The 26,910-nt window shown below is 49.0% G+C and overlaps 2 protein-coding genes across 6 annotated transcripts; one reads left to right on the forward strand and one right to left on the reverse strand.

Moving 5' to 3' along the window:
* Positions 1 to 247: 247 nt before the first annotated feature.
* Positions 248 to 9,686, forward strand: map2k4b (mitogen-activated protein kinase kinase 4b). 2 transcript variants are annotated; one of them, XM_060037509.1, is made up of 13 exons: positions 248 to 780; positions 2,762 to 2,797; positions 3,264 to 3,296; positions 4,238 to 4,343; positions 4,921 to 5,095; positions 5,596 to 5,715; positions 6,212 to 6,331; positions 6,450 to 6,501; positions 6,620 to 6,747; positions 6,867 to 6,944; positions 7,286 to 7,434; positions 7,613 to 7,658; positions 7,875 to 9,686. In XM_060037509.1, the coding sequence occupies exons 1-13, from the start codon at positions 669 to 671 to the stop codon at positions 7,986 to 7,988; spliced, it is 1,269 nt and encodes a 422-aa protein (XP_059893492.1). In that variant the 5' UTR covers positions 248 to 668; the 3' UTR covers positions 7,989 to 9,686. The 2 variants fall into 2 exon arrangements, with proteins under 2 accessions (XP_059893492.1, XP_059893493.1); XM_060037510.1 differs by lacking the exon at positions 3,264 to 3,296 and having other exon boundaries at positions 373 to 780.
* Positions 9,687 to 9,858: 172 nt separating this feature from the next.
* myocd (myocardin) lies at positions 9,859 to 26,900 on the reverse strand. 4 transcript variants are annotated; one of them, XM_060037424.1, is made up of 11 exons: positions 26,839 to 26,900; positions 18,745 to 18,932; positions 17,472 to 17,576; positions 16,958 to 17,274; positions 16,272 to 16,422; positions 14,973 to 15,539; positions 14,381 to 14,869; positions 13,907 to 14,068; positions 13,315 to 13,428; positions 12,596 to 12,653; positions 9,859 to 12,376 (listed from the first exon to the last, which is right to left on the reverse strand). In XM_060037424.1, the coding sequence occupies exons 1-11, from the start codon at positions 26,843 to 26,845 to the stop codon at positions 11,805 to 11,807; spliced, it is 2,730 nt and encodes a 909-aa protein (XP_059893407.1). In that variant the 5' UTR covers positions 26,846 to 26,900; the 3' UTR covers positions 9,859 to 11,804. The 4 variants fall into 4 exon arrangements, with proteins under 4 accessions (XP_059893407.1, XP_059893406.1, XP_059893410.1 ...); XM_060037423.1 differs by having other exon boundaries at positions 9,859 to 12,451; XM_060037427.1 differs by lacking the exon at positions 13,315 to 13,428.
* Positions 26,901 to 26,910: the final 10 nt, after the last annotated feature.

A 26,910-nucleotide genomic window follows, 5' to 3' on the forward strand; every position in this document is an offset into this window, starting at 1 on the left:
AACCTTCACCATTGGGGTGGCGTGGCGGCATCAAGTAACCAGGCCAACCTGCCACGTGAGTTTTGTGTTTCTATGGCGCTGAAGTGAAGTCCGCTTAGCAACTGAGGTTACTATCTCCATGGCTTTTCGTTTTCATCATGCCTAACATTTGTATGGTCACGACAGCCAGGTCAACCTCTCATTTCTCCATAGAATCTACGTCGTATCTTTGGTGACTCACCACCAGCACAATATACGTGGCTGTATGGTACCACTGGGATCTACTGGCGCAGCCAATAACCTCGTTCCCAGGCGTTCTCGCCTCACGACGAAACGCCTGGAATGCGATGGTCCCCATTCCCGTTATTTGCGAGAAAGAGGGTGGGACTTTCAGTGACATGAGTATATCCGGTTCCGTAAAAGAACGTTGTGAGCTTTGTGAAATAATTCGTAAGAAAAAACCTCCCTATTCATTATCCATGTCTTGGTGCTGTTACCTTGTCATGATCTTATTCAACTCGTTCCAGGGACTCGAAACCGGAAATAGATTTGCGTTACACCGGGATAACGCTACAACTCATGAGCCTCTCTTATCTTACTAGCGCTGCGGTGTCCCGTTCAGAGCCGGAGATAGGGCGAAGTTTGCTCTCTGCATTGCAGCCTGAGCGCTGCTGGAAGCAAACACAACAATGGCGACTCCCTGTCCCAACAGCAACTCAACAAGCCCCAGCAGCACAGCAGGACCACAACACTTTCACACCAAGACACACAACCTGACCACAGTGAGCAGTAGCATGCAAGGTAGGCGCAGATGTCTCCGTTATGACACACAAATAAAAATAGGACCACGGAACTGCTGCAAAACGTAGCTTGTAGCTCCATGATATAAATGGCTACCTGGTTAGCAGTGATGCTGTAGCCTGAGTTGTAGCACAATCGGTCGGCCTGTAGTGTTGCACTGTATTGAACCGTATTTGGTGCATACAGATTTCTGGCAGACTCATTACACCTTTATTGTTGGTAGTATTCAGTGATAGGCTGTTTCTTTGAAAACAATGTCCTTGCATCGCTATTTACTACACTGGACGTTGGGTGTACAGCTAAAAAGGCCCTCTCTTATGAAAGTTTTTATTGAAACTCTATTATGTGTAACCCACTGAAGATTATTCACATTGCCTGTTCCCCCCGATCCTCAAATATGTGGTAAAAATGCGTGGTAAAATTATAGCCCCACAAATATTCACCGATTCACTAATGCACATTCCTTTTTACTTTCGTCTTGTAAATATGCATCCACACTCACTTTCAGAACATTATCCTACATGTGAATTAGTATATAGGCATTTGTGGAGCTTGTTCAGATTTTTCCAATGTGAAACGAAGCGATCCGTCAAATCAAACGTTCTGTAGAATGTGGATGAGTGCATTGCAAATACCTGTAGATGGCGATATGCATTTCAAAGCACACTGAATGTAATTCACATACTTCTGCTTTGTACAATGATAACCACACAAATATTTCCTGATCCATAATGCATACAAATAAACAAAATAAAATAAAGATATGTCCACACTCACTTACAGAACAGAATATGACACAATAACTAGTCAATTAGCATTTGTGGATCTCGTAGAGTTGTGTCAAATGTGTACCGCAGCTGATCTGTAGAATGTGGCTGCAGTACGTACACACACCTTTACGTGGCGGTAGGCAGGTTTAAGTGATGCTGTTTTCACTTATTAAGTCACAAAAGAAGAGAAGTTTCATAGCTTGATTTTACAATGAAAACAAGAAAAATCTTTTATTTTGAGTGTTTTTGAAGTATTTTATACAATAGTACGTATATGAAGGCTTGAACCCGGCAGGCTAAATTAATGTTTTTCATATTATGGAAAAATGTATTCATAATCTTTTAACTCTGATCGATTTCTAATTTAAAGTGTTTCTCCCCTAACTCTGGGGTAGATCTCTCAAATGAAAATGTATATTCTCTGAAATCAACTCGGTAGTACAACAGCGCCCACATATAACAAATCCATGATGCAGATTTGTCATGATCGTTATTAGGAAGCCTATAGGTATTTATTTTGTCTTAATTTGTAAACTCATTGCTAGCAGCATTTTATTTCATCATAAGACTAGAAAGCAGCATCACTTAAACCCACATACCGCCACCTACAGCTGTGTGATATGTACTGCAGTCTCATCAAGATCCGCTGCGGTACACATTTCACAAAACTACGAGAGCCACTAATGCAAATGTAAGCGAGAGTGAGGGAGAGAAAACGCGAGTAAAAAAATATGCAATTGCTGTGGATTGTGGTTTACACAATGAAAATTGTATTCGGGGGGTGTAACAACTTCGGTTCGCTGCGGTTTGCTATGCAAGCATTCACATTTTACAGATCAGCTGCAGTACACATTGAACAAGACTCAACAAGATCCACAAATACGTATAGGCTAGTTCAAGTGAAATTATGTTATGAAAGTTTGGATATATTTTTACACGACCCAAGTAGAAAATGAGTATTTTTGGATTATGAAATATCCGTGTGGATATAGTTGTAAGAAGCCCAAGTACCAAATATTTTAGGATTGGCGTACAAACATTGTGAATCTTCTGTGGGTTACAAATAATATCTATATCCACTGTCCTTTTCAGTATAATCAGTGGGATCTATTCACTCACACAAGTGCGCAGTAGAACTTGTATCTCCATTTCTACTGATTGCTATTGCGTGTGACCTGGCGTTAATCTTTTTTTTTTTTTAAACCTTGCAGATTCCACCACGTGCTGGAGATGTCAAAATGAAACAGGTATTCAACGTAAATTATTTCTACAGGTTTTACTGTGATGTTGGTTAAATATGAGTGGAGTGGATACCTATGGTTTTTGTAGTTTGTATTTATACTTTTATATATTATATTTGTATTTATATAATAGTTTAGTATCACAATATTCTCTGCATGTTCTTTTATAACGGTTTCAAAACCTTCCAGTTTTGGTACATAGGATTCTGGTCGGTCAAAATGTATTCTGCAATACAAAATTAACTCGAATGTATTTTTCCTAAATCTATCCTCAAACAAAGCTGTGAATGGGTGCAAACGGACTAAACAGTGAACACATTGAGCACCGAATCCCTTTAACCGTCATGCATTCATTCTTCAACAAGGAACCCATTTCGGGAGTGTTTGTCATTTTAAATGACCAACACTGTCTATCCCTTGAGTGACACAAGCCCGAAGACGATGTTAGTAAATTGTTTTTCCTTCACCTCAGGGATTCAGATAAGCCTGTCTGGAGTGCCCCAAAGTAAGCTATAGAACCTGCCCACATAGCAGGACACCTTTCCCCTTGGTGGGTTCATCTCAATAGTCCAAAGTGGTTTTCGGTCATTCACCAGTATGGCCCCTTCATTTTGGTTAGCAAATATGTGTCTCCCCTTCACACTGTTGTGTAGGGAAGTGGCCCGGGATGAATTGACAAAAGGAGGCCACTTTGAGCTATTGAAGCAGCCTGTGTGGTGCTCTGGTAGTGGGGCGGTCTGTGTTTGCTGTGTAGCCGAGGACCAATGCAGGGGTATTGAACGCTGAAGGAGTCTGTCCACCTGGTGTTGCACTTGGGCTTAAAGGGCGTTTGGGTGGTATACCAACAGGGCATGTACAAGAGGATGACAAAACAACAGACTCAATGCTTGTACCTGTCTGTTATTGGCTGAGGGGGTAGTCAAGTGTTGGGTGACGTTGGTCTCTTTTTTAAAATTGTTTGTTCCAAGTCAGAACGGTGTCGTTCAGTGCATTCGTCTACAGCGGAAGTGGTTAACGCAGGGATTCCCAATGTAAAACCTTGTGCCAGCTTACGCAATGTAGGCTTGCGATGGAGGCATGCTTGTTAAGAGTCCTTCCTGGCTCAGGGTGGGATCAATCGCGAAATTATTTACAAATTGACCAATGGATAGTATAGCGATTACTTTGAGCATTGCCCATCCCACCCTGATGAGCCTTGTCAGAAGAGAACCACAGATTTCATATAGAGCACATATGATTGGCATAAAAAGTGGTGCCGGGCCGCAACATTTGGAACTCCTGCACCTGTGGGGCACAGAGCTTGTGTTTGAGATGCATATTGTGCTTCTGTACGTCGCAGAAGGTTCTGGACGGATGCATGGGCTTGGCTTTGGTTGCACACGTCGCGATAGGGTGCAGGTGGCGCTGTGTTGTGGTGGCTCCTCTCAATCTCTCCGCGCCCCTCAGGTAAACGTAAAGCCTTGAAGCTCAACTTCGCCAACCCGCCCGTGAAGCCTGCCACCCGGCTTCCCCTTCACCCCCTGCCGGCGCCGTCCTTCCAGAACCCCCACATGTGAGTACGCTCCGAGGGGATTTTGGTACTACTTGGAACGTGTCCGGGATTATTTGTTCGACATTGCCTGAGGACCAGTGCTTTGAATGTGTATATATTCATGGTTGGAACGCTGAGGGATTTAATTAACGTCGTCGATCAATGCGGCCTGAGGCGACTCGGCATTTGTGCACTCAACGTGATTGGAGCTCCTGAGGTTGAGAACGAAAGTCGTTCCCGGGGCGCCCACCGGGCAGGGCGCACATCAAGGCCCGGTCCTTACCGCAGCGACCGCGGTTCGATTCCCGCCCGTGCTCCTTTGCTGCAGGTCTTCCCCTCTACCTCCCATACCTTCCAGTCTACCTCACTCTACAATAAAAACAATAAAAACCATCATCTTAAATCTTAAAGAACTAAAGCCACTTCCTTTTGAAACTTTATCCATTGGACAGGCTTGGGTCCACCACATTTAACCCCTTAATGTCATCTCCTTTGCTAAGCTAGTAGCAATTCCTCCCTCTCCCTCCCCAACATGCCCCCCCCCCCCCCCCGATTCCCGCCCGTCTCCCCGTCCTTGGCGCGCGGTTCCGACGAGCAGAGAGCGCCTGCGGACGCACAGCATCGAGTCGTCGGGCAAGCTGAAGATCGCCGGGGAGCAGCACTGCGACTTCACGGCGGAGGACCTCGGGGACCTGGGGGAGATCGGCCGCGGGGCCTACGGCTCCGTCAACAAGATGGTGCACAAGCCCACCGGGCAGATCATGGCCGTCAAGGTGAGCCAGAGGGTGGAGGGTGAGGCTCTATGAGGCAGATGAGAGCCTCTGGCCACCCTCCCTGAGCGCCTCACGTTGTGAGGCGCTCAGGGAGGGTGGCCAGAGGCTCTCATGAGGCAGATGAGAGCACACATCTGGATTTAGGAAGTCCAATTTTGAGTAACCGGCTCCAGGAATCAAGAACTGTAGCCGATTGTATTTCGACCAATCGCATCATCAAATGTCATGCAGGGAGATACCCCAACCCCAGGGTGGAAGTACCAGAAGGGAGGGGGAACTGTTTTGGGTTGCTCTTTATTTATTTTTTTTTACTGTGTATGATGTACTGAGGTTAACCCCTCACTCGGACACGGACATCAAAATAAGCCACTGCTCAGAACGATGGAGGGGAATCTCTATTGAAGGCCAGTTTTCTCTCGTCCCTGGACATGCATCGTCACGTCGACCAGCCCTGTCGGCACCTCTTCTTCACCCCGTTGTTGCTTTGTTTGTTCCTGCAGAGGATCCGGTCCACGGTGGACGAGAAGGAACAGAAACAGCTGCTGATGGACCTGGACGTGGTGATGAGGAGCAGTGACTGTGTCTACATCGTCCAGTTCTACGGGGCGCTCTTCCGGGAGGTCAGTCCTGCTCCTTGACCTCCACCCCCCACCATTCTATCCTGCACCCCCCTGGACCTCCTCCACCTACTTCTAAGAATTACTGAAGGAGAAATAATATTAGACTATTAGTTTCATCAAGGGACGTTGTTAATTTGATTATGATGGCATAATAGCCAACGTATAGTTACATTTACTTATAATATTCTTAAAAATATATATTAATTGTTTTATTAAAAACAAAACATCGGTATATGGAATGCATCACACGGGCCAGTTAGAATATCCCTGGTTTAATGTATTCATTATTTATGATTGTTCAATGCAAATGCATACAATTTCCGTTAGCCTTTAACCTCTTTAATACCTATACTTTCACCACTGTTTGTCTATATTGAACCAGTTAAGTTTTGTTAAGTTGCATTAATGGTGTTGTATTTCGAATGTACATGATCATGTGTGTGAAACATTCACAAAACACTTTCAGGATTTGACCCATGTCTTTTCTCTCTTTCAGGGTGACTGTTGGATATGCATGGAGCTTATGTCTACCTCATTCGACAAATTCTACAAATATGTATATTGTGCTTTAGAGGACGTCATTCCGGAGGAAATCCTAGGCAAAATCACATTAGCAGTGAGTGGAAATTCAATCTCTTGTACAATAAACATATTCATGGTGTGCTTATCGTCAGAGCACAAGTGGATGAAATAGATGGATCGTGACTTTTTTTTACACGTGCTTTCCCCAACAGACCGTTAAAGCACTGAACCACTTAAAAGAATACTTGAAAATAATCCACAGAGGTAAGTCCGGATGTATCCCCACCTAGTACGACCTCAAACCTCTTCTGCTTTCGTCTGTCGCCGAGGGAGGGAGCGTGTGACATGAATGTGTGGTGTGATCTCTGCCTCTGATCGGTAGACATCAAGCCTTCCAACATCCTCATGGACCGCGGGGGGAACATCAAGCTGTGCGACTTTGGCATCAGCGGGCAGCTGGTGGACTCCATAGCGAAGACCAGAGACGCAGGCTGCCGGCCCTACATGGCAGTGAGTAGACCGGGACCTCGGACAAACGGGCCTCAGCCTCCATGAGACTGGGCGCATTGTACATGACGATGATGATGATGATGAGGGGATGAATGCTTAGAACTGCGTTGTGCTTTCAGCCAGAGAGGATCGACCCCAGCGCGTCCAGGCAGGGCTACGACGTGCGGTCCGACGTCTGGAGTTTGGGCATCACCCTGGTGAGACAGACGCGTGCCGCGGCCTCACTGGAGACGCCGCTAGAGCTGAAACACTCCGTAGACAGCCGCGGCCTCACTGGAGACGCTGCTAGAGCTGAAACACTCCGCAGACCACCGTGGACTCCTGTAGAGTCTGATGAACATTCCTAAGGAAATCTGTTATTTTGGAGATTTGAGATATGGTCCCTGATGAGGGGTGTGTGTGTGTGTGTGTGTGTGTGTGTGTGTGTGTGTGTGTGTGTGTGTGTGTGTGTGTGTGTGTGTGTGTGTGTGTGTGTGTGTGTGTGTGTGTGTGTGTGTGTGTGTGTGTGTGTGTGTGTGTGTGTGTGTGTGTGTGTCAGTATGAACTGGCCACCGGCAGGTTTCCCTACCCCAAGTGGAACAGCGTGTTCGACCAGCTCACACAGGTGGTGAAGGGCGAGCCCCCGCAGCTGAGCAGCTCGGACGAGAGGGAGTTCTCCCCCAAGTTCATCAACTTTGTTAACCTATGGTGAGTATTACCAACTCATACGCTGTGCACACACTGACCATCGGTGCGCTAATGCATTCCGCTGCCCCCTGCTGGCTGCGCCCTCTCTCTGCACATTTCACATTTATGCTTTTTAGCTGATATGCGGATTGTCTTCTGATTGTTTTGTTCCTCTTTGATTTTTTACTTTCCAAACCAGCCTTACAAAAGACGAGTCAAAAAGGCCGAAGTACAAGGAGCTCCTGGTAAGCACCCTTCTCCAGAAACACCTTTTTCCGCTGTTTACAGAACGTTTAATGACATTTCTTAGTGCAGGGGAGACAGTTGTTTGTGTCCGGGTGCACCGGTCGCCACGCCCACACCGTCGCCTTGAGCCGCTCATTCGTTCATCCTCTGCCTCGTGACCTGCGGCTCCTTTCCGCTCTACTCACTTCCTGTTTCTCTTCCTGTTCCCCCACCAGAAACACCAGTTCATCCTGATGTACGAGGAGCGCTTCGTGGACGTCGCCAGCTACGTCTGCCGGATCCTGGATCAGATCCCCACCTCTCCCATGTCCCCCATGTACGTGGACTGACGAGGGGGTCGGGGGGGGGGGGGGGGGGGGGGGGTCGGTGGTCCCTAAGGCGGGCGACACACTGCTGGGACACTTGCGGCCGTCGTCATGGCGATGTGACATCACTCCCGAGGACTCCGCGCCTCAGTCACGTTCCAAAGAATGATACAGGAACACTTCCCAAATTGCCCGGTGCAATAAGATTACTCCCCTTATTAGAATGATACTATTATTATTATTATTATTATGATGAATAAATGCACACTTAAGTCTCCCCCCCCCCCCCCCCCCCTCGTTTTCCGGTGATCGTGTCAAATTATTCTAGGCACAGATCCCCAAGAACCCCCTCCTACAGTTAGAATTCAATGCCCATCTCTTCAAGTGAAAAAACAAACCCGCAAACAGTGTACACAATCCTACCAAATATAATGTTGACGTGTGCGTATGAACGAGAACAGGCCGCTCACTGGATTGTGTGTGTTTGTGTTGGGGTCCGCCTGGTTATGTAAAGATGTATGTGGTAGACTGGTCTTCTGAACACGCTCCCGTCGTTCTGTTTGCGGGCACCCTCACTCACGTTCATTAAAATGTATGCAAAAAAAACAACTATATAAATATAAATATCTATATCTCTGAAAACCGATGACGTAGATTCACCGTGGACACAGTCTTGACTTTTCATATCGAAGAGCTCATGGCTAGTGGGTGTGATCAGCATGGTTTCGTACATCAATGTAAAATAATATGTACAGACATAGAACATGTTAAGTCGCTATCCCCCCCCAAAACCCTTCCCTAGTGCTACAAGGCTGAAGGATCTGTCGAGAGTCGAACCCTGGGCCCTCTTTCACATAGATATCACTCAATTGATCACAGCACTGGGCGTTCAAACCATTGAACACACACACACACACACACACACACACACACACACACACACACACACACACAGTCTTAAATAAACCAGCAACCCTCTTTTCACCTGCTTTCCTTCCATTGTCACAGAAATAAGTCCCACCAGTCACTCAGAATATTATTCTATGTTTTCCAAATTGCAACGTAATGGTTATGAGAATTAAATCACCATGGACTTTGTTTTTCGGAGTAACCAAACACTTTACTTCTAAAATCAACACACACAGGGAATGCAGCGTTGGTGCTGAAGTCACTGCTATCACTGGCTGTCATTGGCTGCTCTTGGTGTGATGTGTCCTGGTTCAGCTGGGTTTGGTGACTCCTCATAATGAAAGGGTTGTTGTCTATGACGTTGGAAAATGGTGACCATTAGTGGATATATTTCAGGCTGGATTTGTATTCACTTGTAAACTGAAGAAATATCTGGTGATTTTTTGGGAAGATATAGCAATATACAGAGATATATTGTAGCCTGGAGAATGATTCCATCTGTTAAAAGAACATGGAAGAATTGTGGTAGTTAATTTATTTTTTAACTTCTGTCACCCTGATACAAAACAATGCAATCTGAGATGACCCAGAATCCTCAGAGTGTGCTTGGCTCTCCCGTTCAGAGTGAGTGGACACAGGAAGCCTACCTTTTACAAATGATGAATATAAATATGTCAAAGAAGAGAACATGTATAAATTGCAAGTCACTAGAATGTTCATATTAGATTATAAGATACGGGCGATGAGTATTATATTGTATCTTTTATCAAGGGTAAAAAAAAAAAAAAAGAATAAAGATGACATTGAAAACTACTGGAAGAGTGCAGCGTTCTTACTGAGGAATGACTTGAACAGGAATAAATGGTTCGTGGGTAAAGGTGCGAGGAGGATGATTTTTTGCAGTGGTACGTTTATTTCTCTTGTCTAGAGTATACAGCGGTGTGGAAAAATACTGGAGTAACAAAAGTCTGTGGCAAGCAACGAGGAAGCTTCTGTCACAATGTGATTTATTTGCGCTCTCTCTCTCCTGCTACGGGGGTAAGAGTGCCAAAATACGAACCAATACCACCACACAAAAAAAGAACGTCCACTATATATGCCCAGGCCTGAAGGATGGTCAAAACAACACGTGTTTGTTGAGTGAAATGATTCAACGTTAGTACACACACACGCACACACAACAGAATGGACGTTGCTGGATTGTCACTGAGCCGACGGAAAGCCACTTAAACTAGGGCGGCGGTTCGCTTTGCAAGTGACTGGCTGTTTGGTCAACATTGTTTAGCGTTGGTCATCGTAACAGTTTTAAGGCACGTCGTTAGAAATGTAAAAAAAAAAGAACAATTGTACATTCTTGTTTATCAAGGAGTCAATGAGCGGTGTGCTTACAGCACTAAAGCCACGCCGGTGTTTGCAATAAAGCACAAAGGTATTTTTCTAAGGCTGAATAAGGCTGAATTTTGACCAATGAGTGCAGTTCCTCACCTCTTGAAGGCAGCCTATTGGCTAGGGTGCAAGTTTAAAGCTGTCGTGCAGTATTCACAGTAAATAACTCAATATATTACATTTTCCTATTCACAAGTGCTTGAAATGGACATTTGTACTTTCTACATTTAAGAAATGAATTTAGTTTGAACAGTGTTAGGATCACACTTCATACTTCATAACACTAGGGAAGTAATTAAGATTTTCGACAAATCAAGAATCCCAATCTATCAAGAAGGAATGTCATTTATAAGGACATGAAAATATATGAATATTTAAATAAATATACATGGTGACGGTTTAAAAGAAAAGGTGAAATTTGCGATAAAAAATAAAGACAATTTGAGTATATTAACAATTGGTAGAGATGAAGTTGTTAATTTTTTTTCCCTTCATCTGAGGCAACAGGACAATCAGGTTTTTGTTATATTTTGGAGTAAACAACCTAATAGCAAATCATAACTGCTTCAGCCGGGTCATAGGCCTCAGCACAGCCATTGTATCGGGACCAATAATACTACACATTATCTACGTTCCAAGCATATTGTGACATGTGTGTACTAAGCTACAGGTGCAAAGTGACATTTTCCTCCATATTTACATGAAATACAAAGTGGTTACAAAACGTACCCATACACACTAAGGTAACCTCACAGTGTGTTCTCCCACACCACGGGTAACATTGGCGCTCCCACTGTGTGGTGATTATCAGATCGCTGTCGTCACTTTTAGTTCGTTTTTTTTTCCAGTAATATTTAACATACACTCAGACTTAAAAAGCACGATGGATTGTCAATGGGAGTTTTCAAGTCAAGATGGAATAACACTGGTATTGCATACGCCTCTGGAATAACATTCTTCTTCACAGAAAATCCTTCATGTGTCTACACGGTCATACTGATGCTTTGTAACTGTACGCAACGTTGTCCCACAAGACGAAGATATGATATCTCAACTTCAATGTGAAAATAATCTATATCCGGGAATTGGCACTTGATTGAGAACTTTCAACGTTCTGGGTTTTCAGTTTGCTGGCAAATTATCTCCTTTTAAAAATAACAAATTGCTGGGATGTCGTATAAGTTGGCAGTTTCTCTAGCTGGTACTGTTGGTTTGCCTTGCAGGTAGATGGAATATCTACGGTTTAACACTTAAGTGGTGTTTATTGGCACCTGTCGCCCTGAATCCTATCGCCAACGGGGTTAGCTTGGGTGTTCCTTCGCTCCGGATGGTCTTATTGCTATGACCATCGGTATTAGCCTTAGGTTCTTTAGCGCTTGATGCTCTTATTGCTATCCCCAGATGGGGTTAGCTTGGGTGTTCCTTAGCGCTTGATGCTCTTATTGCTATCCCCAGATGGGGCTAGCTTGGTGTTCCTTAGCGCTTGATGCTCTTATTGCTATCCCCAGATGGGGCTAGCTTGGCGTCCCGTAGCTCTGGCGGCCATCACCAGTGGTCCAACTGAAGGTCCATGGCCGAGTTCAAGTTAATGTCAGCGATGTCCAGGAACTCGGTGTTGAAGATGCTGGGCCCGCTGGGCGGGGCCACGCTGAAGGCGGTGGCGGAGCTGGGCGGGGTCAGATCCAGCCACTCCATGGTCTCCCAGGGGGACTCGCTGAAGCTCATGCCCGGCAGGCCGTGGCCGCCGTCGGGGGACAGCTTGGTGTTGACGGGGGACAGCGGGGCGGGGGTGTCCATGAGCTCCCGGTTGGCCAGCAGTTTGTCCTGGTGGGGGTGGGGGTGGTGGTGCTGCGGGTTGTGGTGGTGGTGGTGGTGGTTGTGGTGGTGGTGGTGGTGGTTGTGGTGGTGGTTTGCGTTGTCGTGGGCGCCGCCGTAGCCGTCGCCGTTCACGCCGCCCTCGTCCTGCGGCCCTTCCTCCCCGGGCAGCTTGAGCAGGGCTCCCTGGCCCCCCAGCAGGGTCTCCAGGTGGCCGTCGGCCATGTGGCCGGCCGAGAGGCCGTAGGGGCCCGGGTGCTCGTAGTGCCGGTGGAACCGGGGGAGGGCCAGGGCTGTGCTGCCTGGGGACACAGGAAGGTGAGGCACAACTTTGGTTACAGAGCTCTCCCTCTCGTCCCTGACGTTAGCGGGCAGCTCTTGAAGAGAAAGAGAACGCCAGGGGTGAGTGACACACAGGGGGGGGGGGGGGGAAACCAACGCGTCCTTGCATTCGCAACGACTGCTTCCGATCTATGCTTTAACAAGACAAGTATGGTGCGAGGTAGGGTATGCGTTCTTACCTCCGCTCGCGATCAGCACGTCCAGCAGCTCGTCCATCTGCTGGCTTCTGGAGAGTTGCTGCAACAGAGACGCCATGACCTTAGTTGTGGGTTTACTTTCTCGTCAAAACAATGACCTCATGAACTTTACTGGTGACGCTTTAATGCAGTGGTTCCCAACCCTTTTCGGCCTGTGCCATCCATTTAAGGGGACGTTTTTCTTACATTGTTGTCCATCTTCCTCCCAACACGTCATTTGAACCCTAATTAATATCTGCCTCTTTATCGATGTCCTGGTAAAGTGGTGAGAAGTGGTTTGAATCAAATCATTAGGGCTGGTCTGTCCGCATATAAGGGACCTTTACCATTAAAAGTTTGAGATCTTAAATGTGCGTTCAGCACCGGTGAACCCTGGCAGACTTCGGGCGACCCCAGGGTTGGGAAACACTAGATTCATGATTCATGTTTCAGGTCAAGTGTTCAGCCCCTCTAGCACCCCGTTTAGCATCCGGAAGGTCTGAAAGAAATGCAGTGGTGTGGTGACGACACACAGCGAGGGATGGAGGGTTAAATGAAATGAAGACGCATGCACTGAGAGAGAGAGAGAGAGAGAGATGGAGGAAGAGAGGCGGCCAAAAGGTGAAGTTGAAGCAACGCCAACAGTTTAAAAAAAAATTGAGATCGACTCCTAAGGATTCTATAGAATTGTATTGTTTTGGTTTTAAACGACTTGAATTTACCTGCTTGACTGCATCCTCATAGCATGGGGGGTGTCTTAAGTCACATACAGCTGATTCTGAGCTACTGAAGGCTGTGGTTTGGCTCACTTGCCGAGGAGAGGGCAAAACTGACATCTACATGGAACATAGGTGAGAAGTGTCACGTTAGCCCACCCAGTAGAACCAGGGGGGTGTAGCGTCCATCTGAGGGTATCTTAGTGTGAATGAAGGGCCACACATCTGACCCTGGCCCTTTAAGAGGATGCTTAACGTTCGAATACAACGGATTGGGTTGGCGCCGAGAACCGTAGGTGTATGTGAGATAACACATGTCTAACACACACACGCACACACACACACACACGCACACACATACAAACACACGCACACACACACACACACGAGAGAACGTGATGAAACAGACCGAACATCTGTTTCAAAGAGCGGAAATATGACCCGAACTACATCCCCAACCGAAGGCCCACCTCAACCGTGAAAGATAACGAACGGAAAAAGTAGAAAAAAACCGTAGAGTGAACGTGGATGAGATGGATATGTTAATGACGTCACAGGGCTACGTTACACCTCGTGGCGTTCCTCGGTGTATCGTTACCTTTGGCGGGTTGCTGAGCGGGGGGGCTTTAGGGTGGCCACGGTGGGCGTGGCCACAGTCGCCGCCGCCGCCGCCGCCGCCGGGGGGGAAGCCGCCGTGCGGTCCTCTCTGATCAGACGGGTACGGAGAGCTCAGCGGCTGGCCTCCGCTCTTCTGCTGCATCTGAACACATCAGGACCAACAAAAAGGTCTTTAGGAGGCAATCTATAGACCGAGGATGGCTATTGGAGGGTTTCAATCATGTGATCCGAAGTTCCACCAAAGAAGTCCACGCCGCCATCTTGGTGTTTCTTGTCCGAAACAAAGTCTACAATAACCTCAGGTAGTTGTTGTTATTATAAACGGACAGAAACTTCCAAGATGGCGGTTTGGGATGTGCTTGACGTGACGTGAAGCCGCCCTTATGGGCGCATCGTCGCGTCTGAGCGGCGATGCGTCACAAGCGACGGCCCCGTAGATGGCGGGTGCGCGTACCTGTGCGTGGCGCCCCCTGCCCTGGGGGAGGGGCGGGCCGCAGCCCTCGCGGAGGTGTGGCGGGGGGGACAGCAGGTAGGGCTGGTTGGGGGAGCGGGACCGGGGGCTGCCCGGCGCTCTCCCGCTGGGGGGGCTTTGGGGCGAGCGCTGGGGGCTGGGGAAGGCCGACATCGGGGCCTGGGGGCTGCCGGTGGCGGGGGCCGAGCCGGGGACGGGCATGGCGTTGGGGTGCGAGGCCCCGCAGTGGCTCAGCTCCTCCAGGGGTTTGTGCGAGGAGAGAGGGCAGCTGGACGACATGGACATGGGCTCCTGTTTGATGGTAACCCCGAAGAACTGCTGGCCCCCCAGGGCTGGGGGGGGGTGGTGCTGGTGGTGCTGGTGGGGGTGGTGCATGGACAGGGGGTGGGGGCCCGTGGGGGAGGGGGCGCTGTCCTGCGTCGACCCGTAGCAACGCTTCCTCTGGTGCAGCTGCAGCTTCAGCTCCTCCACCTGGAGGGTCGGGGGGGGGAAACAGATGTTAAATGGATCCCGCGAGCCCGGGAGGGACTCCATCGTGTTGTCGACGCAAACAGCCGGTCCGACCGTCGCCCACCTGTCTCTGCTCCTGGTGCAGCTTCCAGGTCAGCTCCTCGATCACCTTCTGCTTCTCCACCAGCATCTTGTCCTTCTCCGCCTCCACCGTCCCCTCGCCCTCTCCTCCTCCTCCTCCTCTGGCTCCTCCCCCGGCTCCCTCCTCGACCCCGGGGGCCCGGCCCGGGGACGCCCCCAGCAGGGCGTAGCGCTGCCCGGGGGAGCACATGGGCACGTCGCTGAAGCTGTCGGGCAGCGAGCCGCTGAGGGACAGCTCCGAGGACGAGGAGGCGGGCGAGATGGGCGGCGTGGAGGAGGTGCTGGGGTACGGGAAGTACCCGCCCTGGGACGGGGCGCCGCTGGAGGACGAGGGCGACTGGTAGGAGGACTGGGACAGGGAGCCCGCGGGGGTCACGGGGAAGGTCATGGCGGCCGAGGCGGGGTGGAGGTGGTGGTGGTGGTGGTGCTGGTGGAGGTGGGGGTCGCAGGCGCCCTGGTCCCTGAAGGGCCGGAGCCGCTCGATGAGGGCTGTCTTGGTGCCTGACACGGGCATCCCCCGGACACGGAGCTGCTGCCGGAGCTCCGACACCTGGAGGGGGGGGGAGAGGCACGGAGAGGGGGTGTTGGAAGAGAGCGAGTGGTGGCATCTGGTCGCGTCCTTCGGAGGAGACGTTAAACCGAGGTCCTGACTCACGGAGGTCGTCAAAGATCCCAGGGCACTTATCGCAAAGAGGGGCTTCCCCGGTGTCCTGGCCCAACCAGGCTCATTCAATCCGGCCCCCCTAATCACCCTCCTGTATAATTGCCTGACTCATTAATTCCCTCACTCTCCTCCTCAAGCTGGTGTGCGGTGAGCGTTCTGGCGCTGATTGGCTGCCGTGCATCACCCCAGTGGGGGCTGCACACTGGTGGTGGTTAGTGAGGCCCCCCCCTTCACTGTAAAGCGTCTTTGAGTGTCTAGAAAAGCGCTATATAAATTCAATCTATTATTATTATTATTAGAGGTAGACTGAGACGCGAGAGACAGAGAGCGGTACTATTAGAAGAGGGGTAGTAATGGAAGAGAGAGAGAGAGAGAGAGAGAGAGAGCGAGGTAATATCATAAGAGAGAGGTAGAGACCTGAATTTGACTTTAGAGTAGATGAGAAGGAATGACGGAGGTAGAATAAGAGAGGCAGATAGAGATCGAATTGGAGACAGAGAGGGAGAGAAGAAGGTGGATTTGATTCAACAGATGCAATCACTTTGGTCGAAGCCTCGCCTGGGAGAGGAACTCATGCTTGATGTTATTGGTGTCTGAAACCTCGGGTGGGACCCCTACCTTAAGGTCATCCAGATTGGCTGGCAGGGGTCCGGGTTTGACTGGGGACAGGCTGCTCTGGTTGGGGTACGAGGTCTTGACCGGGGAGGAGGAGGTGCTGTTGGCTGCGCTGGGTGGCCCGCTGGCGCCGCACGGTGTCAGGTGCTCGCCTCTGGAGGGGGAGAGGAGAGACCCAGGAGTCAGAGTCCGATTTGGCGGGATTATGGAGACACAATGTGGATCACAATACCGGGGGAAAATATTTGATGCATCAAAGAGCATGCAATACTCTCATACAGTGATCGGAACTTGAACACAACTCTACTCAAACGAGCAGTAGGCAATATTCCTGTAAAATAATCCAGCAGCTATCTGTAAATTCAGAAAAAAAACTAGTTTTATGAGTGCCTTATGAATGCGCAGTAGACTGTCGTAGAATATTCAACCCGCCGGCCAGAAAACAACCACTCAGAGCTCGTTGTTTAGCAGCCAATCAGGAGAATGATCTAAAAAGTGAAGTTCCTGGCTGCCTTTCTCTACCAATCTACGCTGATCTTTGCATGCCTGATTGGACATTGTTCCAATGGTGTGAAGGGCCGAGGGCAGAGGAACGTTTTCTTTCTACTGCTCCTTTAAACTGAAAGGCTCATACTCAGACAGTGGATTCAGAAAACACAGGACGGAGTCCCACAAATACCCCCACGTACTTGTGGTTGGGCGCCGACGTGGCCATGGGCTGGTAGCTGAAGGTGGGTTGACGCTGGGGGATCTGGGCCTGGTTCTGGTGGGCGTGCTGGGCGTGCCCGTTGTGCGCGTGCGACTGGGCGTGCTTCTGCTGGCTGAGGATCTGCAGCTGCAGGAAGAGCTGCTGCTGCTGCAGCAGGCGGGCGTAGGCCGAGTCCATGGGCGGGGGGGACTTCTCCGCCTTCTGGTCGGGGGGGATGTACTGGTGGTACTTGAGCTTCTTCACCTTGGGCTTCACGTCCTTGGGCTTCTTGTGTCGGTTCTTGTCCGACGTCTTGGACTGCGTAGAGATGAGGTAATGGTAAAATCATACGGTTAATTTGATTTCGATGTCGGACTGAAACACAGTAGAGAAAAGCTTGGTGTGGTGTTTAAGGTGTTCAATGCCATTAGAATCCCCTTGTGTGGTGTAAGACATCCTTGAATGTAGGTGTGTGTTGGGGGGGGTTTATAATGCGTAGTGGAAGTCTCCCTGACCTTGACGATGGCTGGGACAGATATGGGCATGGAGGGCTGGCTGCCGTTGGCGTCAGATAGTCCTTCTTCCTGACCTGGGTCAGATGAGTCCCGGGTGACTCCGCCCTGTTCAAAGGACACAAATACATGTTGAGATATATTTACATATTAATCATGTTAGCTACTCGGTACAGGTGCTGTGACAAAGTCCATCTAGAGTCCAGTGTGTCAATGATTTTATTACAATCTCTTTTACACAGACCAATTTACACGTGATCAACTTAATGTTCTCCTGTAGTAACGTCAAAGGAAATATGGTACCTTGAGATTATTAGTACTGGTTAGCTAGCTAGGCTAAATGTAATATATTGTAGTAACTTCAACAGTATAAATTGCAGCACACCTGTAGAGGACAGGTGTGCTGCATCATAGCTTAATTAGCAGCTGACTGGGTTTTCATATCAGCCAATCACAGGTTGTGTATGTACCGGTAATAGCATTTGTTTGACCCAGAGAGTCGTTATGATGCAAGGGGGTATGGTTCTGCTTTAACAGAAAACTGAAAGGCGAAAGGGCGATAGTCATTGTTAGTTAACCACCAGCAACAAGTCAACAACTTGTTGTTGGTCAACAATTGAATGTGGGAGGCCGGATCCACCATACTATTAAAAACAACAATATATCAAATCTCCAAAAGCCTGTCATCATGTTCTACTCTGGCTCACTTCTCAGACCTTGCAAACACACCGTTTTTCCTTCTAATGATGACTTCATGGCCGTAGTGCAAAGTAAGCACTTTGGAATCCAGGTCGTCTTGTTGTCTGATGGACATGCGGTCGGAAGAACTAGCTGAGTGTATCAGAGCGTCATGCGGGAGTCACACACACGTGCACCCCTCGGCCTCCTCCGCGGAAGTCTCTTGGTCACCAATGACGCACTCGTGCGCTGCAGTTCACCGTGTCACCACCAGAGGGCAGGACCTCCAGTGCGCACCCGCCGCAGAGAGGAGGACGTGGAACATCAACAGGGGAGTACGGCTTAAAGGTCAAAGGCCACGCAGGAAGGATATATTGGTGCTGGTGGTAGTGATGGTGGGTGGGGGTGACTCCATAGAGCACCCAGAGGCTAACCGAAAAGGCTACGCAAATAAACAGCCAGAGGAGAGCAACTATTCCTAGATTTTGTTTGTATCTATTTATGGTAAGCTTGCGTTCAGGTGGTCCGTGTCGGGTTAAGGGTCGGCGGGGGGGGGGGGGGGAAGAGAGGGGAGTGTTTTCCGCGGTGGTTCCGGTACCTGTCGGGGGCTGGTCAGGCTGGGGGAGGAGGAGGAGGACGGGGTGCTGCCGACGGGCTCCAGGGAGGAAGGCCCGGCCGAGCCCGGGGACTCCTCGGCGTGGTGCTGCTCCGGGGAGAGCCCGTCGCTGCTGCTGTCCTCCTCGAAGGCGTACGAGTCCTCCTGCTTGGGGAACTTTCCATGGTTCACTGCAGGGGGAGCGAGAGAGCCGGGGGGGAAGGGGCGTTAGCATCGCTGGCGGGTAGCATCACGAGGGGGCTCACGGTCATTGAGGCGGCGGGGAGGGAGGTGTGAGAGTTGTGAAGAGTTGGAGGAAAGAAGGGCAAGATTTGGAAAATGTACATCAATGAAAAAAGACTTTCACTTTCATTTCACAATCATTGAAAGGTTTTGCATCACGCACGGAATATGCATGTACTGAATGAATGAATGAATGAATGAATGAAGGAATACATAACTATAGGTATAAGTACCAATCTAAGTTTTAGGCCCCACGTGTTCCATGGGTAAAGAGCTGGTTACATGGCACACAGAGTATAGGTCATCGCTTGCATCTGGTCCAACACTCAGAGCAGAGGTGTGACGCTGGGTGGGTGAGAGAACGACATGGCCCATTCACAACGAGCACACCCCTGATTGGCTGGGCTGATAGCAAACAGGCTTTTTAATTGGAGGAGCTAAGTGTAGCCGCGGTTATCTCCAAGGACTGGCCCGAGGTTAGCGAAGGGACGGAGGGAAAGGGTAGAGAGAGTGTGCCTGTGTGTGTGTGTGTGTGTGTGTGTGTGTGTGTGTGTGTGTGTGTGTGTGTGTGTGTGTGTGTGTGTGTGTGTGTGTGTTTGGTGAAGACTCTCCTTTAGTATCTGAACATGTGACCTGCCAAGTGGCGACCCTGGTTTCAATCACAATTCAAGCCTGTTTCTGCTGAACTCTCACACACACACACACACACACACACACACACACACACACACACACACACACACACACACACACACACACAACACACACACACACACACACACACACACACACACACACACACACTAACACACACACGCACACACAGAGAATATATTTTGAGAAAGATGTGCTCGATGTTATTTACTTCCACCTGTTGCTATTTAACTTGATCCCTCTTTCTAGCTACTCAATCACACATTACCTTAACACAACACAACACACACACACATACACATACACACACACACACACACACACACACACAAACACACACACTCCGTAGATATTTGGAGAAAGATGTTTCTCGATGTTGTTTACTTCCACCTGTTGGTATTTAACATTAACTTAACGCAACACAAACAACACACACACACACACACACATACACACATACACACAATCAACCACACACACACACACACACACACACACACACACACACACACACACACACACACACACATTAATATAAGTAGGACATTTTGTTCCATTGTCATTCACTTAAGGGCCGAATTCTAAAAATATTTGACAAATATTCCTATATGATATTCTCCCCTCCGTGAATGTGTATGTCACAGAGCGGATCCGGTGCCAGTGGGAGATTGAGAGGACGGAATGACGGGATATCGCTTCAGTTGACTGAGTGGTGGTTTTGAGTGCGGGGGAGGGTCTGATAGTTTTAAAAATGACATCACACAGGGAACCGTGAAACTTGTGGCAGTGCATCTCGTTAAGGGTCTGTGCAGCGAACAGCTCTTAAAGACTTACTATGGACTGGAGCACACGAGCTGTCATCTAACACTGAATACATCATCAGGGTATACCAGGGTGTCAAACCTACAAGTGTGTGCATGTATCAGTACAATTCTGCATGTTGATATTATATATATTTCATATATATAACTTGAGCTTGTTGCTGGTTGCTCGTAGCTAGATGCAGCTATGCTTAGTCTGACATGCAGAGACAAAATCATGCGTATGTATGTACACACGCTCACGCACATACACACACACACACACCATGGCACCCCCATGGCCGAACACATGTATATTATGTACACAACAGACAGACGGATGGACGTATACACACATATATACATGTACGTACTCAAGCACACATCAATCATGTGAGTAAATACATGTGTACATGTATGTAAACACAGTAGACACACACACACACACCCTAGCATGCAACACACACACACACACACACACACACACACACACACACACACACACACACACACACACACACACACACACACACACACACACACACACACACACACACACACACACACACACACAACCTAGCAAGCAACACACACACACACACACACACACACACACACACACTGCTTAAGACGTTAGGGCCGAGGTATTTACTAAAGTTACTGTATGCAAAACTTTATTCTATAGGCGTCTTGTTTATACTATAGTTACTATATAGTATAAAATGTATACTCTATATATATATTACATCCCACAGTTACTATCTACTGTACCTATAGTTTACACTATAGGTACACGGTATAAACTAGCACGCCACTGGCTCCTTCTACAACAACAGTTTACAGGAGGATCAAGGAGGTCCAACCCCACAAGTGCATCCAAACACAGAGGAGGACAGAAACACGAGGAGAGTGATGGAGGAGGAAGTGGGAGGGAAGGTCGGAGCAGGAGGAGGAGGAGGAGGACGAGGAGGAGGATGAGGTTGGGGAGTGGGAGAGATGAAAGGCAAAGACCGCCTGGTTGGGAATGCGGTAGCCATGTAGACAGGCTGCGGTCTGACTCACCACTAAATCAGCTTTTCTTAGACCGTGGGCCGGGAGCCCGACGTTGGGTCGTGATCCAGCGGGAGGTGGACTGAGCACGGAGCACCCAGGAGACTCTGAGTGCAGCGGAATGGGTGATCCTTGGCCCTCGGTTCTATTTACATCCTTACGGTACCGACGGCGATATATTGTTTCTCTTCTTCTGACAAATGTAATTAATGTTAGTCGCTTCGGGTAAAAGCGTCTCCTGAATCCCCTAAATGTAAATGTAATTCCTTGTTTGCGTACGAGTGTACACAAACACAGATTTATTTACTAGATGTTGTGTTTCACAAGTTTGCAGAGTGCAGGTAACAGACTTGTAGCACGACATCCCCCTCCGAACCCAATCTTCGATACATTGCTAACAAGAGCTTGTATGGATCGAGCCAAAACACACTACAGATAGAAGAGTGGACGTGCCTTTGAATAAAGTTCAGTATGATCTTTGTTCGTCCAATGGGAGCCCGTCAGACCTGTCATGTGTTGTGCAGCTCTGCTCATAGTGCACTGTCCCAGACACCTCCAGCCCTGCAACAATAAATCAACTGCTCTAATTAGAGTGAGGGTAGGGGGGTGGGGGGTGAGGTAGACTGCTGTTCACAAATCTCATCGATTCCAGAATAAATAATCAGGCTTGTGCGTGTGTGTGTGTGTGTGTGTGTGTGTGTGTGTGTGTGTGTGTGTGTGTGTGTGTGTGTGTGTGTGTGTGTGTGTGTGTGTGTGTGAGTGTGTGTGCATGTGTGTGTGTGTGTGTGTGTGTGTGTGTGTGTGTGTGTGTGTCTGGGGGGGGGGGGGGGGGGGGGGGGGGGGGGGGGACTGATTACCTGGCGATTGCCTGGAGGGAGGCCTTGATTATCTCAGCGAGAGAAACCAAAAACTGCACTTATTTGGTCAGATGTGTTTCTGGTTTTGAGTTCACGCTTTTGGGATTGATTTTGAGAGACGAAACAGTACACCGTTAGAGTCACAGCGAGCTGGTTAGTGTTATTGTTTGAGGAAAAATGAGTTGAAAGCGAGAACTTGATAGGCGATTTCATGCGAAGGGTGGAACAATGAGTTCAGCGTGGAAATCCCGCCGCGCCGATGTTTCACAGTAGTTTCTCCTCGGTTTCTGCACAGCTATTTGGCGCGCGGTTCAGATAGAGATGTGCAAGGCCGACATTTACAGCTCCTCGCCGCGGTCAAAACAAACACAGGTAATCTTTACCTGTGTTTGTTTTGAGCGAGACAGAATAAGGCAACGAAAGGAAAGTAAGATAATAGTTGAAATTTATGTCTGAATAAACAGAGAAAGCAAGGGTGAAAATAAGGGTATAATATTGTCCGAGATCGACATATTATCACATGTTTATGTTCTGATATGAACCAGTACATTTCAATCATTGTGTAGTGTTTGGTTTTTTCTAGGTTGCTCAATATCGACCATCCGTCAACAAAGGAGTAGATCCACCTCAAACTATCCTGCAACATTTTACAGTAATAGCGGCTCACAGTAATAATGTGGAAATTTCATAGAACTTAAATCAGTAGTCTGAATGACGATTAACTGATAATAATGAATGAATAATTACAATATCTTTAAATTATTAGCACAGCAATTTGGCCCAACACCTAAAATATTGAACGAAACATCAACATCTCCTCCAAACCGGCAGACAGCAGTCCGGATAAGCGCCTTTCGTCGCACGGCTGAGCGCTCGCTACTAGCCGTCGTGTTAGCGCGCAAATCCCCCGGGGGAACAGCAGGGTGACATCAGCATATGTTTACGCCTCAGCCGTCCTGGCCTGTCGTACCTCCCTCCCTCCTCCCTCCTCCCTCCTCCCTCCTCCACCCTCTCCCTCCTTCCTCCTCCACCCTCTCTCTCTCCTCCCTCCAACCCTCTTAAAAACGAGCTCGCGGCGCCCGACCGCGCGGCTGCTCTGCGGGATGATTTAGGATCTGATTTGATGGCTGGGGGACACGCAGAGCTTTAAGTTTGTTTAAACTAAGAGCCATGATGGAAGCGTGTAGACGGGCTGGTCAGGCCCGTCGCAGTAGCAGACTGGAGTCTCCCCAGTGACGGCTGGCGTGATGTAACATGACGCAGCCAGACTAAAGAAGGCTTACCCGGTTTTAAACACTCCTAAACATCCACGCACACATGCACAGAACAGCGTGCGTGTGTGTGCTTTCGTGGGTGTGTGTGTGTGGCGACTTCGTCTGTGAAACGTAAACAGTGCACTGAGAGGTAAGGCATGGCGTATGAGGCCGAAAAAATGTATTTAGCAATTCCATGTAGCTTTAATAAACGGCACTTATGCCATGCAAACACATTGAAAGCTTTACCCATCCTGCTGCACTGTAATACCAAGTTGTATCTGTTTCCATGTCCACATTCATGCATGGCTTTGTGTGTTGTGTTTATGTGTGTTTGTGTTTTGCAGGTGCCCTTTCAAATGAATGTGTGTAAATATATATACACAGAATATAGATGATTGTGTGTGTGTGTGTGTGTGTGTGGGTGAGTATACGTACATGGTGTGTGCTTGCACATGTATATATATATGTGTGTGTGTGTGTGTGTGTGTGTGTGTGTGTGTGTGTGTGTGTGTGTGTGTGTGTCTGTGTGTGTCTGTGTGTCTGTGTGTGTGTGTGTGTGTGTGTGTGTGTCTGTGTCTGTGTCTGTGTCTGTGTGTGTCTGTGTCTGTGTCTGTGTCTGTGTCTGTGTCTGTGTCTGTGTCTGTGTCTGTGTCTGTGTGTGTCTGTGTCTGTGTCTGTGTCTGTGTCTGTGTCTGTGTCTGTGTCTGTGTCTGTGTCTGTGTGTGTGTGTGTGTGTGTGTGTGTGTGTGTGTGTGTGTGTGTGTGTGTGTGTGTGTGTGGACTACCTGGGAGCCGAGGGGGGGCCAGCAGCCAGTCAGTGTTCACCTCTTCAGGCCACACGCCATCCCTCCCCTCCCTCCCTCCCTCCCTCCCTCCCTCCCCCCCTCCCTCCCCCCCCCTCCCCTCCTCGGACTTGGGGCTAGTCTAATAAACACCAGATGTTCCCTGGGTAATATATACACAGACCTGCACGGCTGCGTCCCTCTCCCCGACCCGGACCAATAACACACCACACCACACCACACCACACCACCTGACGTGGGGGACACCGTCCACCGGAGTGCTGGGGTGTGGACCAGGGAGATACAGGCCTCAAACCGGTGCCCCCGTGTGTGTGCATGCGTGTGTGCGTGAGAGCCTATGTGTGTGTCTGTGTGTATGTGTGTGTGTGTGTGTGTGTGTTTGGGTGGGGGGGACCCATGAATACTAACAAATCATATCCTAAGAGAGATATTTGAAAAAAATCCTTGATATTGACCAATGGGAAAGAGCTTTGTTGTCTTTTTTTAAGCGATTAGAATGTAGGCGGCCAATCAGCTCGCTCCTTACTGCCTTATCTGCTCCAAAAACTGATAGGCCTGCGTCTGGCTTCTGGGTTTTTGTCCCCTGCTGCTCCTCCACCCCCCTACCCCACCTCTTAAAGGTACACACACATGTGCACCCACACGCACACACACACACACACACACACACACACACACACACACACACACACACACACACACACACACACACACACACACACACACACACACACACACACACACACACTTCACATACCATAGATGTAATTCTGGCCTTCAGAACAGTATAGTACAGTACAGTACATTACAGTACAGTACAATACAATACAGTATAGTACAGTACAGTACAGTATAGTACAGTACAGTACAGTATAGTACAGTACAGTACAGTACAGTACCGTACAGTACAGTACAGTACCGTACATTGCAGCAGTCCCCACCAAAATAAGGGTTGAAAATTGACCTTTATAAAACATGTGGAAGATTCCCATGCATGTCGAGCTGCAGTGTTCGTAGGGCAGCGTTGGAACATGACAGAGAGGCACGTTCGCCGCTCATGACCCCCCCACGCTGTCATGGCAACAGTTGAGAGGAAGTGTAAACTACACAGGTCCCTTCCCACAGGAAAAAAGCAGCCGGACTGACTGAAGAATGTTAATTTGTTCCGAGGAAAACCAACGCCGTGCTCTCCCGGCCTGGGGACCCCCGCCCCCCTGCACACACAGGAGCGAACCATAACAGTGGACACGGTGTTCCTAATGACCTTAGGATAACAAGGTCCGGTAGCAGTATGGCGGAGGCTTCGCTGCAGGAAACGGTTTCGAAAACGGCTCAGTGAGCGAGTGAGAGACCGCGTGAGGCGCTCGCGATGTAAGCACCGAAAGGCAGAAGGTCCAGCTCTCCCCGTCTGTGTTTGGGTTGGAGTGAGGTGTGGTGTGAGACCTTCACGGTGCGGCAGGATGCTCAGGGCGGCTGCCACGTGCTAGCCTCGATCTGGTTGTGACGTGGACGGTGTTTTGATGTGCGGCGCTGTGTAAACAGGTGTGCTCTGAGTAAATCTGCCCTCTCTCCCCTAACTCCCGCACACAAGCTTCTCCTCGGCAGCACGAGAGAGCATTCTCTCCGGTCAATCCACGACCTGTCTGTCTGGCTGCCTGTCTGTCTGGCTGCCTGTCTGACTGGCTGGCTGGCCGCCGTACCTTCCTGTCTGTGTCCCTGCCTGGCTGCAGTATCAATCTGTCTGTCTGTCTGTCCGTCTGTCTGCCTCGCTATGGTTCCTGTCCACCTGGCTGCCTTTTTGCCTGTTTGTCTGTCTGTCTGCTTATCTGGCTGCAATACCGGTCAGTCCGTCTGTCTGTCTGTCTGTCTGTCTGCCTGCCTGGCGGCGGTGCCTGTCTGTCTGTCAGCATCTCACTAACAGATCTGTGCTGGCTGGAGGCTCACTATGTGGCAGAGTGAACGGAGCGCGAGCAAGGCTACTCTTCTACTGACTTCTTTCAGCTCCTCTGAAACGACTTGTTCTGTGGTTGTCTCTGTGTTGCGACAGCTTTTGGTAATAAATGTTGATTTTGATGATCGTTAACGACATGAATCAATGATGTATTGCCAATGCCTTGCCATTATATCGTTATGTCTAAAGAAATATATTAGAAGCGATATGTCATTTGAAGAAGTTTGTTTCAGCCTGTCTTCCCATTGGTCTCTTGGATTTCTACTGGCATTTGACGATTTTCCATTTGAGGCGTGTGTGTGCACGGCGATGGGTTGTGTGTGTGTGTGTGTGTGTGTGTGTGTGTGTGTGTGTGTGTGTGTGTGTGTGTGTGTGTGTGTGTGTGTGTGTGTGTGTGTGTGTGTGTGTGTGTGTGTGTGTGTGTGGTGTGTGTGTGTGTGTGTGTGTGTGTGTGTGCTGGGTTCAACACAGGGGGCTACTCACGAGGCATGGTGCCCTGGCCTGCCAGTTGCTCTCGTGCCCGCCGCTGCTGAAGTCTTAACTGAAGCACTAGAA

The sequence above is a fragment of the Gadus macrocephalus genome, chromosome 18, assembly GCF_031168955.1.
Source record: "Gadus macrocephalus chromosome 18, ASM3116895v1".
Classification (NCBI taxonomy): domain Eukaryota; kingdom Metazoa; phylum Chordata; class Actinopteri; order Gadiformes; family Gadidae; genus Gadus; species Gadus macrocephalus.

Coding starts and splice junctions, on each gene's coding strand:
- map2k4b (XM_060037509.1), top strand. CDS start 669: ATGGCGACTCCCTGTCCCAACAGCAACTCAACAAGCCCCAGCAGCACA. Junction 4,344..4,920: donor TCCTTCCAGAACCCCCACAT/GTGAGTACGCTC, acceptor TCCGACGAGCAG/AGAGCGCCTGCGGACGCACA. Junction 7,435..7,612: donor ATCAACTTTGTTAACCTATG/GTGAGTATTACC, acceptor TTTCCAAACCAG/CCTTACAAAAGACGAGTCAA.
- myocd (XM_060037423.1), bottom strand. Junction 17,577..18,744: donor GCCTGACCAGCCCCCGACAG/GTACCGGAACCA, acceptor TCCTTTGAACAG/GGCGGAGTCACCCGGGACTC. Junction 12,452..12,595: donor CGTGCTGATCGCGAGCGGAG/GTAAGAACGCAT, acceptor TTTCTCTTCAAG/AGCTGCCCGCTAACGTCAGG.